We start from the raw sequence: 15,153 nt of genomic DNA on the forward strand, positions 1-15,153 counted from the left end.
ATACCTCTGCACCCAGTCCCATCACTTTATTTTATCTTAAAACAACCACAACACATTCACTAAAAAAGTCCAGACCATATTATTAAAAGTCGTAGAACAGTTAAAAAAAAAGATATTGTGGATGACGATGTTGTATGTCATGGTGACACAATCTGAATTGTCTCAACTTACAAAGAAAAAGGCAAGTGACATACATTTACTAGATTCCCAAACATTCTATACACTGCCTCCCATAAGCTATAAAGAGAACAAAGAGTGAGCATGTGTTTTAAAAACAGACTAACACAAACCCTTCAATGCATTGTCATAACCAATTAATAAAATCACCCACAGTAGAACATTAAAACAGGCAGATTTATTGTTGCACAGTGACACGCTCAGGATTCATATTTCTTTAAAAATGAGTTGTGGCAAATGAAGTCAGTTTTCTAAAGTTTAACGTTGTGCTCCATGTCTCCACTTGCATCCTATACATAGGGATCTGAAACATAATGGCAATGAGGGTAAACAGAGTAACATTCTGTAAACTGATCTGCAAATATTGCAGATTTTAACACAGAGTATTTGAATTGATTTACAAACATATTTCTATTGTACGTTTTCACAGTATGTTTCTTATACATTCCAAACTACTGACTTTTTCCCTGCAGTTCTTCACCGCAGTAAACATGTTGTGTATCCATAGACTCCCAAGACAGTCCTAATAATAACATTATTTGTGTATTTATTATTTTTTAAAACTCTGATGATTAATTCCATGAAAAAGGTGCATGAGATAGCTGCAGAAATGGCACTTGCATTTGTTGAGTTTGAAGGCTCGTCGTTGACATATATTGTTAATTACCATGAGTACAGTCATGACCACTCTAGCTCCAGTATATCGGTAGGGAGGGCTCATGGACCCTTTTTTTGCAGTGCAACCACACAGGAGTCAGCCATAATTGGGTTGCATGTGCTGGGGAGTGCAAGATGTGCACATGCAATTAAAGTGTATTTGGGTTGGACAAAGGCATGACGGTGGCCCTGTTGATCCTGTACATTGGTAGGACTGCAATGGCTACAATTTTTGTAGTGGTTTAGCAAGTCCCACTAGTATCATACTTCCAGCCACAGCCACTTCAGCAGTGCGCCTAGTCTCATCCCAGTCATGGCTCTGCCTTTGCAGTCTTAGGCCTAGTCTACACTTAAAAATTAGGTCAACCTAGCTATATTGCTCACGGGTGTGAAAAATTAATACCCTAAGTGCCATAGTTAAGCTGACCTAACCCATGGTGTAGGGGGTAGATTGCTGTGGCAGAATTCTTCTGTTGTCCTAGCCACTGGTACTCGGAGCGATGGATTAACTACAGCAATGGAAATAATCCTTCCACTGCTGCAGAAAACATCTACATGACAATGCTCCAGTTGCAGAGAGGCAGAGCTGTATCTGTGATCCTCTGGCAACCATAGTGTGGATATGGCCTTAGTTGTGCCCTAATGGCATGAGTCTAATCTTAAAGCAGTGTAAATCCACTAAGTTTAGTGGATTTACTCTTGATATATGAACAAGAACAAAATCAGGCAAGGTATATTTTTGTGCACAATCATGAAAGAATGTCAGAAACAATGACAATCTTGGTTTCATATTGTTTGTTTCTGTTTGATGACATATCACACTCTGCAACCCTAGTGGCTGCTAAACACAACTGAACATAGCTTAAATACATTTCCGCCAAACACCAGGTTTATAAATAAATTACATTTACCTTGTAAGTGCCTTATAGCAGAAACCCGCCATTTTATTTGTCTGAGAAGTACCATCCAAATCTATGGCACTTTGTTAAAAAAAGTATCATTTAATAAATATATAAATAAAGCATACATGCCCACATTTTCAAACTTGGAAGCCTAAAGTTAAGCACCCAAATCTACATGTAGCTAGCCAAAGCAAATGACCTTTTTTTTTTTCTAGTGCTGAGAATCTACAACACTCAATGAAATCAATTTATCTTATTTAGGATTAAACTAATGTTTCATCAAAAGAAAGAGACAGGTGATGATTACATCAAAACAACAACAAAATACAGTATATCTATTTTAGCTGCACAATGGTTCAGTTATTTCAAAAGTTGTTTATACCATACAAAGATTTTGTTTCTTCCATACTTCAATACATCATCACATGAAGTAACATTGGTAAGGAATGCATTGAATGCTATAAACCTTGCTCTCTATATGGCAAAGATAATATGAACAGCCCCCTCTTCCCCCACAGGTAACCAAAGCAGATGCCTGAATCTGTTTTAGGTGGATCACACAAGTTGGCACAGAAATTTATGGACAATGTTCCAAAAAATTATCGGTCTCATTAGAGAAAGGAGCTTAGTGGTCTACTAAAATAAGTTGATCATAAAGATAAAAATTTTCAAGTTTGCATGTCTAAATTTATAATTAGGCTCCAAAATAAGTGCTTTATTTTCAGACATGCTGAGCTCACCACAACTTGTCTTACTTTATTGGAAATTGCATGTTCACAATGTTTCTGAAAATCAGGACACTTATTTTTAGGTACTCGGATATTATAGTGATGACTAACCATATACAAATGTAGATAGAAGTAAACAAATCTGGATTTAGGTGTCTAACTTCAGACTCCAGAGTTTGAAAATGTAGCCCTTGTTCTTGTGTGATCCAAACTGCTGCTACAACATTTGAGTGTAGAGAGGGGATGTCTGGTGAAGGAGATTGTGCTGAGGGAACTGGAAAAGACCAGACATTGATTTCAGACACAAAGCCCTCTAAAGATCATAATGGTGTTTGGCTGAAGAGAATGAAAGTGGTTTTGTTCAAAGTAGAAGATGCTTGTTGGTGTTAATTTCTGAGTGGAATCCCTGTCAAGGTTGGTTAGGATAGGAGGCTATGTGCATATTCTGCCTCCTCTCCATGTGCAAAACCAATGCCACTGTGAGTTGAACTTCTTCTTCCCCCTAACACACACTTTCATGCTTCCTGTCAGAGATCCAGCTAGTTTTAATGTCGTCTGTCTGAGAAGGTGGAAGGGACAATATTTTTAACATGACAATATCTCTTTTAATGGGAGTCTTTCCAAATATCTATCAGACTCTAGATGTCAAAAGTTGAAAGGAATGCATGGTTATTCTTCCATCCTGTTTTTACAATTACAAGCCTCTCTCTTCTTGTGCACCAGACGACCAGCCCGCCTTCATTCTAATCCTCTGGTAAAACATACAAGCGGGGAGTGATAGCTCAGTGTTTTGAGCATTGGCCTGCTAAACCCAAAGTTGTGAGTTCAATCCTTGAGGGGGCCATTTAGGGATTTGGGGCAAAACTTGGGGATTTGGTCCTGCTTTAAGAAGGGGGTTGGACTAGATGACCTCCTGAGGTCCCTTCGAATCCTGATATTCTATATACACAAACAACAAACCTTAAGACAACTGAAACATTTTCCTCTTTCTCAACTTCAGGCCTGCATCTTGCATCTAACAGTCTGTGCTGTTTTGTGTTATCTTAGGACCTGATTCTGTGAGGCTGTAAATCTTCAGAAATCAATTATTTCAGTGACTCCAGAGCTCACACAAGACCAGGGCCTTGGACTGCAAGCCCATTGAAGGACTCACAGCCCCTTTTGTGCATTTAGCTCAATAAACAATGTGCTCAATAAACAATGATCTTTAACGGATGAAAATGGGCATTCCATTTGTAACTATGTGAGGATAACACCCTCTTCCCCTGTTCTTTGTCTCAGGCAAAAGAATGCATCATTTAGTCTAAACTCTCAGATCTGAAGGGGTCCATATTTTCCCACACACAATTCCCACATCCGTGTCTTAATCTGGAAGAATACGAGTCTCAGTTTGTACCAACATTATTGGATAGTCTCAGTTCCCACATTGTATACCTTCATGTAGAGATCAACATCCCTACTCTGCAACTACATGATAGTGCTATATAAGTCTACACAGACAGGCTTACAACGCTATGGCATGCTAAAAAGAAAAAAAAAACCCACCCTCATTAGGCTATGGAAATTACTGCAGGTAAACCTCTTATTACCTCTGAAGAGCAACACCGGTTTGCGTAGGTCTTGCTTATAGAACAAATTACTCACTCTAGTGATTCACAAAGTAATTTCTGTCTCACAGGAGGCCCTCTGAAAGATGATTTTTTATAGGCATAGCTCATATCACACCAGTCTTAGACAGAAGGTGATTTCGTTCTCAGAACTCATGCTCACTGTATCTCTCATCTGAGGACAAAGGTGAATGTTTCCTAACTTAAGTGCCTTTCCCTGACCTGACCAAACCTGAACAAATAAGTTATGGTCCTGATCATGAGAGGTACTGAACAACCACAATTTCTCTTGTATGATCAAGCCCTTAGTGAGGAGAGCTATGTAGAAGTTGTGCGGGATTGAGATGGGACAGCCCCACAGCCCTTTCACAAACACTATTCCAACACTTGGTCTAGAATAGAGCTGACACTCCCGTGCAGCCCATCATAGGGGTTTGTGAATATTAAATACACATAATTTTGGACTAGATAGCTACATTCTATCCTTCACCTGTCCACCAATGATCTCCCCCAGCATAAGAAAACCACTGTAGTTTTGCAGCTTTGCAGACCTTCAGCCTCTATGCCCCTGAGTGGATCTAACCTTCATGCATTATTCAGAAGTACTATAATGAGGGGATTGGCAATGGGATTTAAGATTACAGTAATTAGATCTGCTTTATATTAGAGACTGAGAATAAGGCTGAAGAATAATTATTCTGTTGTATATTTTTGATTTTCTCATTTAAATTAGACTGGAGTGAACAGACATTGCATGGTTAATTCATTTTTTTTAAATCAGGGATAGTTCTGAAGTTATACTTACATATTAAGAATCTATTCTAATCTAGTGCTTGTGTCCACATAGATCAGAGCTTGTTGTTTTACTTGAATCACTGGGTGTAAAACTTACCCAGAATTCAGCAGTCCCAATGTTTAAAACAAGCTACCAGACTTCTAGAATGGATTTTGAGCCACTGTCTTTCAACACAGATTTTAAAGATAGCTATGGGATAAATAACTATTTTCCTCCTGATGTGGTCAAAGAGCCAGGTCAAGTACCTATTTTACATGCATTTTTATGCATCACCAAAGAACACACAGTGCTAAAAATGCAAATAGTCTACACATTTATGAGCCAACAAACTGGTTGCAAAGTTATTCCCCCAAAATCTGACTGCTACCGTTGAAAATAAAACACTTTTCAATGAATGAACTTTTGGAAGTAATGAATCTCTATTTTTCTAATGTACATATTACATTTAATATATATTTTAAATTGTACTATATTATCCCTCATATATTACCTATTATAGTCATCCCATATTGATGTATAATTTACATTTAACACTGTATTTTACATTTTGTAAAGAATTAATATTGAATCAAACCTTCACTAAAGTTGGAGGAGATACTCATTTTACTGACACCTGTCCACATAATACTTTGATTTAATCGCATGCCTGTTTCATGCACACTGTGAAAAAGGTTCAAATGTAAGTAGTAAAGATGGTGGTTAAATTTTCAAAGACATGAGTACATAAGTGCCCTTGCACTTTTGAATACAAATTTAGGTATGCACATATACATATGCACACACTTCAGAGATGTGCATGCCTACATTAGGAGCATGGAAAAGTGCACACCTATTTAGGTACACATCTTTGTAAATTTAGGCCTGTATGTTTTAAAATGCCCTCTTTTAAAACTTATACACAGATAGCAGAAAGTGGCATGGCATAACAAGAATACCCTAATGTAGTGTGTTATTGGTCAGTGATATGGAAAGAATTTTGTCAAAAGGTTAACACATAAGTTATACTTATGCATTCATAACTTTGATTTTGCCATCAAGTTTTGAAAAATAGTTTATGTTTTTAAGAGGACAATAAGTGGTTTTGGTTATGCCATTCTCAAACCTTTTTTACATCTATTAAGATAAATAACTAGTTACTGGTATGCTGCAATATTATACTTTCTGTACTTCTAAGAAATAATTCTATTATAAAATGTGCACAGTGGTATACAGGCTCTGAAATATAATAAGAACATTGGGTTCAACTGTAATTCTCTATACTTTGACCTTGATGTAGTTTCTTGTTTTCAACATATAGGGCCAAAAACAGGCTGTAGATGCATTTTGTGGAGACATGGCATACATTAATGGTGTAGAAATAGCTGTAGGCCCTGTTCCCACAATCAGACCTATGCTGAAGAAGCTTTGTACCAGCACAGACCATGGCTTAAATCATTGGACCTCCATAGAGGCATGGGACTGGGTTTCAAGTTCTCAAACTTTGGGCAGATTATGAGTCCTTCTTAAAATACCCTATAAATTTTTAGTTATATATATTTCCAGCTGCTTAATAATAAAAAAAATGGACCTGACTATGACCTCCGTGGAGCTACAGAGCCTACCCATCTCCATTCGCTCCTCAGAATATTCTTGCTAGAGGCTGAAGTAGTCTCAATAAAATGTGGGATTCTGGGGCAGTGGGTTTACATACCAATATGTATAGACTGTGTATTGCAATGGTTCCTTAACAGCTCTGTCCACGGGGGACCTAAGGAGTTTGAGTACTGCAGGTTTAAATGGAGCTGAATTCACTGGAAGCAGGGTAGAAGATCTGTGGCCCACAGTTCTCACTTAACTACAGCTTTGCTGGTGTCGGCCAAGGCACATCAAAGCATGCATTTGGTCTAACAGTTCTAATTTTGCCATCAGTTCTAATTTTGCTTATGAGTCACTCCCACTGAAGTAATGGGAATCATCTGAATGTACCTAAGGGAGGAATTTGGCATATTGAGTGTATGTAAAAATTCTAACTAGGATGTTTATTATAGGAAATGAGAAGTAAGTTTAATTTACAGTTACTGGAAATGAAAGTGAATCTAATATAGTGCTTTCTTTAGATACATTTGACTTGAATTCATATATAAACACTGAATAGCTGATGGAGTTTTAGTTATGTTTTCTTTTACACAAATACAAAGCAGTCAATATATCTTTCACATATAAGTCATAATAGTTTCCTTGTACCAATTAATATGAAGTAGACAACTCCCTTAATATCACCTTAAAACATTTTAATATTTTGACAGGTTTCATATGTAACTATGCATCTGTCTTCTATGTAATTATCAAAGAAAAAACTCATTATTTTACATTTAAATTGTGTTAAAGAGATAGGATTCAGCAATTGAACAATAAATGATGAAATGCCATAAAAATTGAAAACCACCAATATAAAAAATGATTGGTGTTGTATTTCCTAGCTATTTATTTATAACTTCTTATGTTAATTTACAGACTTTCTATTCAAATTGAGCCAAAAATATCCTGAATAAAAGATATTTAGATAACTACAATCCAACATGATCTTTAGCTATTGGTCTGTGATCAATATTATATCATGCACCACTGGCAATAGCAATATGACAGACTATACAGTAATTTAACAGTGATCCCAATCCTGTGAGCCCGCATCAATTGATATTATATAGCTAGAAGGCTTGCAGGATTGCACCCTCTCTTGGAAAACGGAGTTTACTATGAGATTGTTTCTCAATCCTAGCTTGCCAAGCAGCCTTTCAGATCCCTCCTTATCCATCCTTTTATGATGCCTACAAGCAATGAGTTAATAAACAACCACAACATAACCATCACCATAATCACCTCACTCCTCAAATTATTCTCTTTTGTGGTGCCCATTGCATCTTGTCTTCTCTGTTTCATGTCTTTTAAAATCTCTATGGAGCAGGGACTGTCTGTCTCTGTGTTTTGTTTAGGAGTGAGCACATTATCCTCAATAAAGAAAATAATTAATAAAAGAGAATAAATAATACAGGAGAAAAGTCCCATAAAGGCAGAAGAGCCAGAGACTCATAGAATCATAGAAGATTAGGTTTGGAAGAGACCTCAGGAGGCCATCTAGTCTAACCCCTACTTAAAGCAGGACCAACCCCCACTAAATCATGCCAGTGAGGGCTTTGTTAAGTCAGGTCTTAAAAACCTCTAAGCATGGAGATTCCACCACCTCCATAGGTAACCCAATCCAATGCTTCACCACCCTCCTAGTGAAATAGTTTTTCCTAATATCCAACCTGGACCTCCCCCACTGCAACTTGGGACCTTAACTCCAGTCTCTATGTAGTCCTCTAGGGACTGTGCTATTCCATGCAAGCGGATGGTGATACAAAGTATTGTGATGGATAGCAGAATAAATTCCTAAGATGGAGTGATACAGCAAATGAGAAATTCTTAGGAAAATGTATTAATTTGGAAGTGTGGTAAACCTATTATATTTAAATAAACACCAATCAATTGGAAAGAGAGAGAATTGAAAACAACTTTAAAATATTTAATTATTGTTTTCCATAAGCAAGAGGGTGTTTTGTTTTGTTTTTCAAATTAACCAGTTAATAATTCCATTTGGCACTATGTGATTAAATCTACAATTTATCTACTTTACTTTACTTTACCTTACTTACTACTACTTGCAGAGAAAGGTATTATTCAACATATATAAAGGAATAAAGGAGGCAGGATCTAGCCTTTGAAACATATTGGCACATCTACTATTCCTTCAAAGTTTTTACTGTTTGCTTCAACACAAGCTAACACGAATAACTTTAAAGCCAGCATATTCCCTAACTGATTATTTTCTTTGGGGGTATATGGACTATAAACCTTAAAGGTAAGATTTACAAAAGCACTCAGTGTTAGCTTAACTCTGTTCCATTTGAAGTCAAATGCAAAACTTCCATTGACACAACAAGAGCAGAGTTAAGCAAACACTGAGGACTTTTGAAAAAATCTCACCCAAACTCTTCTCCCTTAATAAAATTCATGCAACAACTCTGAAGTCAAAAAGCTGTACTGACATATAGAAACTGAGGGTGGGTCAATTTTGGCCTTTAATTACATTGCATATGGATCTGTATGAGTATAAATATAATAAAGATAGATCAAGAATCACAGTCTTCCACCTTTGTTGTAAGTAAGGAACAGTGGAGAAAGCTTGCAATTTTGGATGAGAAATTAGTTAGCCAAGTAGAGAAAGTACAGAGAGATTACAAAAGAGAGAATAATGGAAAAAAATAAAGAGGAAATGTACAAAAGGGTATGAGAAAATCATGGATAAAAATGAGCAAAGCAGAGTTACAATACAAACCTCAACATATCTGGAGTAAATGTACGGTAATTCTTTTCTGAAGGTTAATTTCCAGGGGTGCTATTCATATTTCAATTCTATATTGCATATAAAGTACTTTGGGGAAATTGTGGAGGTTGAATTTAAAAGATCTTTGCAAGATCATTTGTTTGTCTCTACAGGCACACTTGGAATTTTATTTATTTTTAGCTTCCAAGTTGTGTTTTTAAAAATCTCATTATTTTGATTTTAAAAGCACATATTTAGTTGTATAGTATGCAGATTTTAATATGACAAAAATTCTATTTTAATAATATTCTATCTATTACTAGCAGAAAAGGAACCTTTTTTAAAAAGAAAAACTTTTGCATTATTAAATAGTTGAATTTCTTATTTTACTTGGTTGTTCCCTGTCCTACTTCAAATAGCCATATCATCAGTTAAGTAGATATTACAACAAGCTAATTGATCCACTTAAGGGGAACTGAGATATTATTAGAAATGGAATTAATTCCAAACCTCATTTAAGATCTCAAATTATTCATGATGGTATTTACTCCTGTACCAAGGGTCAGCAAAGGAGTTATACACCACTTAATCCTACCTATACCCTTAGAGTAGGGCTTAATTGTGATTTATGTGATCTACTGGCCCTGAGATGGCCCTGTGCACAAGGTGAGTTTCACTTTAACCTGCAAGTTATCTGTTCCTACAGCTGGTAAAACAGAAGGAAACTGCTTGCAATTGGTGTACATTTGGTAGTTGAGCTGTAACATTTTAATATTTATAGAAATTTTCATTCAAATAATGGTAGGATTTACTGTTTATATAGCTATGTCATACTGCAACTTCTCACTACTGTTGGCTGAAAAATGAAATAAGTTGACAAAAGAAAAAAGCTGGAATATATCAACTCTTTTTTGGATGGGAAAAAGAGTGGGAAGACACCAGACCATCACTTTTTCCCACTCTAAGTCCCAGTTAATGGTAGTACAATCACATAAAAACCCCTGGGTTTATTCCTAAATTTAGCTTGTAGGATTCAGTTTCATATCACCCTTAAAGACTGCTTGGCCTTGCCGGCTACTGAGACTAACTGTAATTCAAGAGCCAAATGTTTGTGTGGAGCTTACACTCAGACATTTGCAACAGCCTTCACACTAGCACAGAGAAGATCACAAAGATCAAAGCAGCATCTATGCCTTGATATGAAAGTTGGTTCATGCTATCACATACTCAGGAAACAGTGACATCCATGTTGGGTCAGGTCACACAGTGCAGAGTGACATTATCACTGCAGCTCTTTACCAAAGGACACATCTTTAAACCACACGTCACTAAACCTAATGTTATACACTTGGCAACCCAAGTGGTCTCAAAGGTTTCCATTCTGACCAAATACTAAACAGTCTTGTCTGCAGCCAGAATTGCCTTCAAAACAGCTAAAGGCAAACCAGTTCAGAATAATTGTGAACTGTTACAAACTATGTAACTTCTTTAATTGAACTACACACTTTTTTTCCTAATAGATCTGCATTGGTTCAGAGGAAAAGATTGTTCTCTACCAGTAGGCCCATTCCCCACAGTTCCTTTGCCTCCTGGATTGCCATAATCTCTGGGGTCCTACCCTCCATTACGTTTTAAACTGATTCAACTGAGCAATTAGAAAATACAAAACTCAGCACTATTGCTGACTCAAAAGCATGATATCGCTATATTACTGTAATTGATCAACCTTAACGGGAAGCACACAAGGGTCTAGTATATTTTCTATACAGAATTCATTAGCCATGATGGTCTAATATTGTCTTATTCTACTAGCATACATTTCTAATCTATCCCTTACTTGCAATGATTTTCAGTAATAAAATGGAAGGCTTTTATGGCAGCTAGAATCAGGCCAAGTTGAGTGTGTGGTTTTGAAAAAAAGAAAATGTAATAACATTTTTATCCCTCTTGTCTATCTGCAATGAGGTTTCTGTCAAATTAGGCCAAAACATTTTCCATTGCTGAGTCATGTTTAATCTGTTAAATGATGTAATAGAATAGAAGTAGCTGTCTTCCAGGCTTCCAGGGGCTTCTACATGCAGAAGATGCATAAAGCATTTAATGTGACCAGAACCCACGTGCTTGATTTGAATACAAGATTAAGGTAGATTTATGAGACATGTCCTTGGACTCATATTTTTTGCAACAAAGTCCCAGTGTGGCTTAAAAGCTTGCTCTTCGTTCTGCATTGAGTTTGTGCTAATTCTCAGGATATGATTTCAGTGCAACCTTTGATTCCCAACTCTGACAGGGAGGGACAGTCCAAAGTTACTGAAACAAGCATTGTGATTTTTTTTTCATGTACTTCCCCACAGACTGTACAGAAGCAGCTTAAACATTTTGAACAAGGAAGAGTGCTGAAATATTCAGACCTTTCAACCTTTCCTCTTTACTTTAATAAGAACTAATTTCCTCTCCTTGTCTAACGGCATGTCTAAAAGGGAAAGCCAGGACCCCTTTGAAGATAAGATCTTGACAGAAAAACATCACATTATATCTACTTCTCCTTTTAATAAAACCAAGTTGAAAAACTAACTGAATGTGCTGTGATGTTTTCACAGTCAAACCTCTGTGTTTCATGAAAACTGTTCTCATATCCCTTCTGCTCCTTATGAAGAGCTAGCCCTGGGTGCTTCCAATTATGCAGCTCTGCAGTAGACATTCTCAAGAACAGTACCTGAACTTATTACTGTATGTTTATACATTTGCTCCTACAACAGACTGATTTTTTCTTGTTCACTGACTGTGAACAGTTTCTAATGACTGGACAGGGCATAAATCCTTAATCTTTCCCATTTTCAAATGTTCTCAACTTTGTGATCAACAGAGTATTCACTATGAAAATCCTTTTTTTCACAGAGTTATCATTCTTGTTGTCTGATAGAAAAATAAACATTTCACAGTCAGTAAAATTCAAAGCTGTGCAGAAAAAGTCACGGTTGCTTGATGACTATGATGCAGGCACCAGCTCTTCCAATATTTAGGGAAGCCATCTGCATAACAAAAAAGATGAAAATTAACAGAAAGTCTCTCAAGAAATGGCAGAAGTATTGTGGCACATATTATTCAGGAACTGTCAACATTAATAGCAGCTGAACTACCAAAAGTATACAGAACTCACTGATATCGTAGTACTGTAATTTTCAAACTACTTGCTTTTATCATACAGTAGTTAGTTAAAAGTATAAGCAGGATAGGGATGCAGTATGGTTTTATGTTTAGGCACTAGACTGTGACTCAAGAGGTTGGGTTTGATTCTTGGCTTTGCCATTTATTTTCTATGTCATTTTGTCTGTTTTGTTTTAAATTCTTTGGAGCAGGAATTATCTCTTTTTTGTACTTTGTACAGAGCCCCAGATCTCATTTGGGAGCTATAGGTCCTACTATAATACAAATAATTAATTTTTAAAAACCAGCATTTTGGGTTTAGGGGATAGCTCCCTTCCTGATTACTTTTGATTAACTGCTTTTCTCTTATTCTTGCATAATATATAAAATGTTTCTTGAAATATTTTCCATGGAACTGACTTGCTTTCAATTGTTTTTGAAAGACACTTAACACAGTGTACCAATGTTTACATTTCCCCACAGCTATCACAAACTGGTATCTGCAATACCAGTGTCCATTTATACTTAGGATAGAAAGTGACCGGGCTACTGCTGTGGTATTTCAAAAAATTACGTTTTACTGACAATAACTGCTAGATACATTGATGACTCATACCTTCTGCTACTATGTGCTTGCCACAAATTCTTGTAATAACACTATTTTGTCTCAGTGATTTAAATGTTGTGGCATTTTAGGGTAACACTTGAGAGTCCAGTTGCGGTCTTGTTCTGCCAGCTAAATTTATGTAATATACAAACCCCAACATCATGAGTATTCCGTGATGGAATACGGTGCTATGTAATATGAGTAAGATGGCAGAATCAGCTTTATGACTAAATAGATAAAACAGACAAACAGAGGGAGAAAATAAGTGTTTTACAGATGAGAAATTGAGGTACAGTGAGAATAAGTAATTTGCCCAGGGTCACAGAGGAAGTATGTCACAGCCCAGAATTAAAGACAGACCTTTTGACTCTTAGTCCAGTACCTCAAAAGCAAAACCATCTTATCTTTCTTGAACATGCACTTTAGATTAGTCTTTGACACTAGAATTTTAAGGGACAATAATTACCAGGAAAGACATGGCACTAAGTTCACTCTGATGGAACTAAACAATAGATTCCAAGGCCAGAACGGACCATTGTGGTCATCTAGTCTGACCTCCTGTATAACACAGGCCAAATGATAAGAACTACAGATGAAGGGCAGAACTGAAAAATGAGGAGTGGAAAGTATTTCATCAGACTTTTAAATTATATTTAAAATATAAAATCATTATTTAAGCACATTTTAATAAGCATCCTGGCACCCACAAGGTACTGAGAAAGCTAAAAGATTACACTGCAATATGGACAAGGGAAATTACCTTTTACATGATTTTCCATAACGTTACTATTGTACATAACCAAACTATTACAATTTTAATCTTTGGGAACTATTGGTGTTATCACTACTTTTCCTGAGTGGACAATGAAGACCATCGTTATACATATAGTGCAGTATATATATTCCACTTATTCCTGTGTAGCGTTCATGACTATTATAACTCTTCAAAGGCTACTAAGGGTGAAATTGAAAGATGAGACACAAAGCCATGAAAAAGACCAGAATGTTAAAAGCTGAGGTGCTGATACAGGTCAAAATCTCATCCTTCCCTAAGGAAATATGCTTTGTACTGGAGACCTAGGGTAAAACTGTGGAGCCTTAAAATTCCATCTCTCCTGAAAGATAAATTCCAATGAACAGCATTGACTTCCTGTAGTAAAGTCTCCTTTCCTTTGGGGCTGGTGGAACAATAAGGTTCCAGAATAAAACGGAGAACATGTAGCTCCAGAAATCCTTCCTAAGGTCTGGAGCCAGGATATGAAAAGCTGCCTCTCAGTCATTCTGGGTTGCTTTTGAAGCATTTGGGCTGTAGTAGGAAGTGTGACTTACTGTGTACTTTGTGGCCATGTTACATGCAAATGGCTGAAGGCAGGATTTTTCCTTCAGACTTTAAGACATGTTGTTATGACAAATCAAAACAATATGCAATTCAGAGATAATGCTGATTCTCTGTTCCTTTTTACAAGAACATAGTAAAGTCTATTCTCACCTCATTAATTAAGGACCAGATTCTACTGCTTTTCCTCATGTCTATTATACTTGGCAAGTAATCCCATTCAGTGGAAAGATACTACACAGGATGAGGAAAGGTGGTAGAATTAAGTCCTAATGGATTTATGCCTGAGGATTAGTGGAAAGTACCCACATAAATCTTGTATCCATCAATGGGAAAATAAAAACCATTTGGTATTTAATTTTGCTTGTTGACAATAAGATTTATTTTTAATTACACTAAAAGACATCGAAATCCTAAAGTGTATAGTTCAAAACTTCTTTTATAATCTTTTAAAATCCAGAGTTAGAAAAGTGTCTGTTTACCGATATATGCAGAGGCACACATATTTATCAGATTACTAGACTGTGCGATACTTTGCTCATGCTTTCCATAGCAACTTGTGATGGGGACTTTTAACTAGGAGAAAGAATTCCCAAGATAACTATATCAACATTCAAATAAATTGATTGTCCTCAGGGTAAAATTAACCCACAGTGCAGCAGGTTGAAGCAAGACTTCTGCAATACCTGATTCATTTGGTGAGGCTGCATGGGATCAGGGTTGGGGCGAGGGGGTGAGAACAGTTGCTAAGCCTTCCATATTCTGGGTACTGTGGAGGAAGTCTCCAGTCAGATCCCAAGCAGGCAGGAGTCTGATGTGTAAAAGTCACAGTTACTGGTTTCAAAACCATG

The 15,153-nt window shown here is 36.6% G+C and overlaps 1 protein-coding gene across 1 annotated transcript in view; it reads right to left on the reverse strand.

The window, feature by feature from the left end:
• Window positions 1-342: 342 nt before the first annotated feature.
• Window positions 343-15,153, reverse strand: part of KLHL1 (kelch like family member 1) — a 447,831-nt gene continuing 433,020 nt past the window's right edge. Inside the window, exon 11 of the mRNA XM_038387225.2 lies at window positions 343-12,244. Within this exon, the coding sequence (XP_038243153.1) occupies window positions 12,185-12,244 (60 nt within the window). The 3' untranslated portion in view covers window positions 343-12,184. The remainder of the gene's footprint in view (window positions 12,245-15,153) is intronic.

The sequence above is a fragment of the Dermochelys coriacea genome, chromosome 1 (assembly GCF_009764565.3).
Source record: "Dermochelys coriacea isolate rDerCor1 chromosome 1, rDerCor1.pri.v4, whole genome shotgun sequence".
Lineage (NCBI taxonomy): Eukaryota > Metazoa > Chordata > Testudines > Dermochelyidae > Dermochelys > Dermochelys coriacea.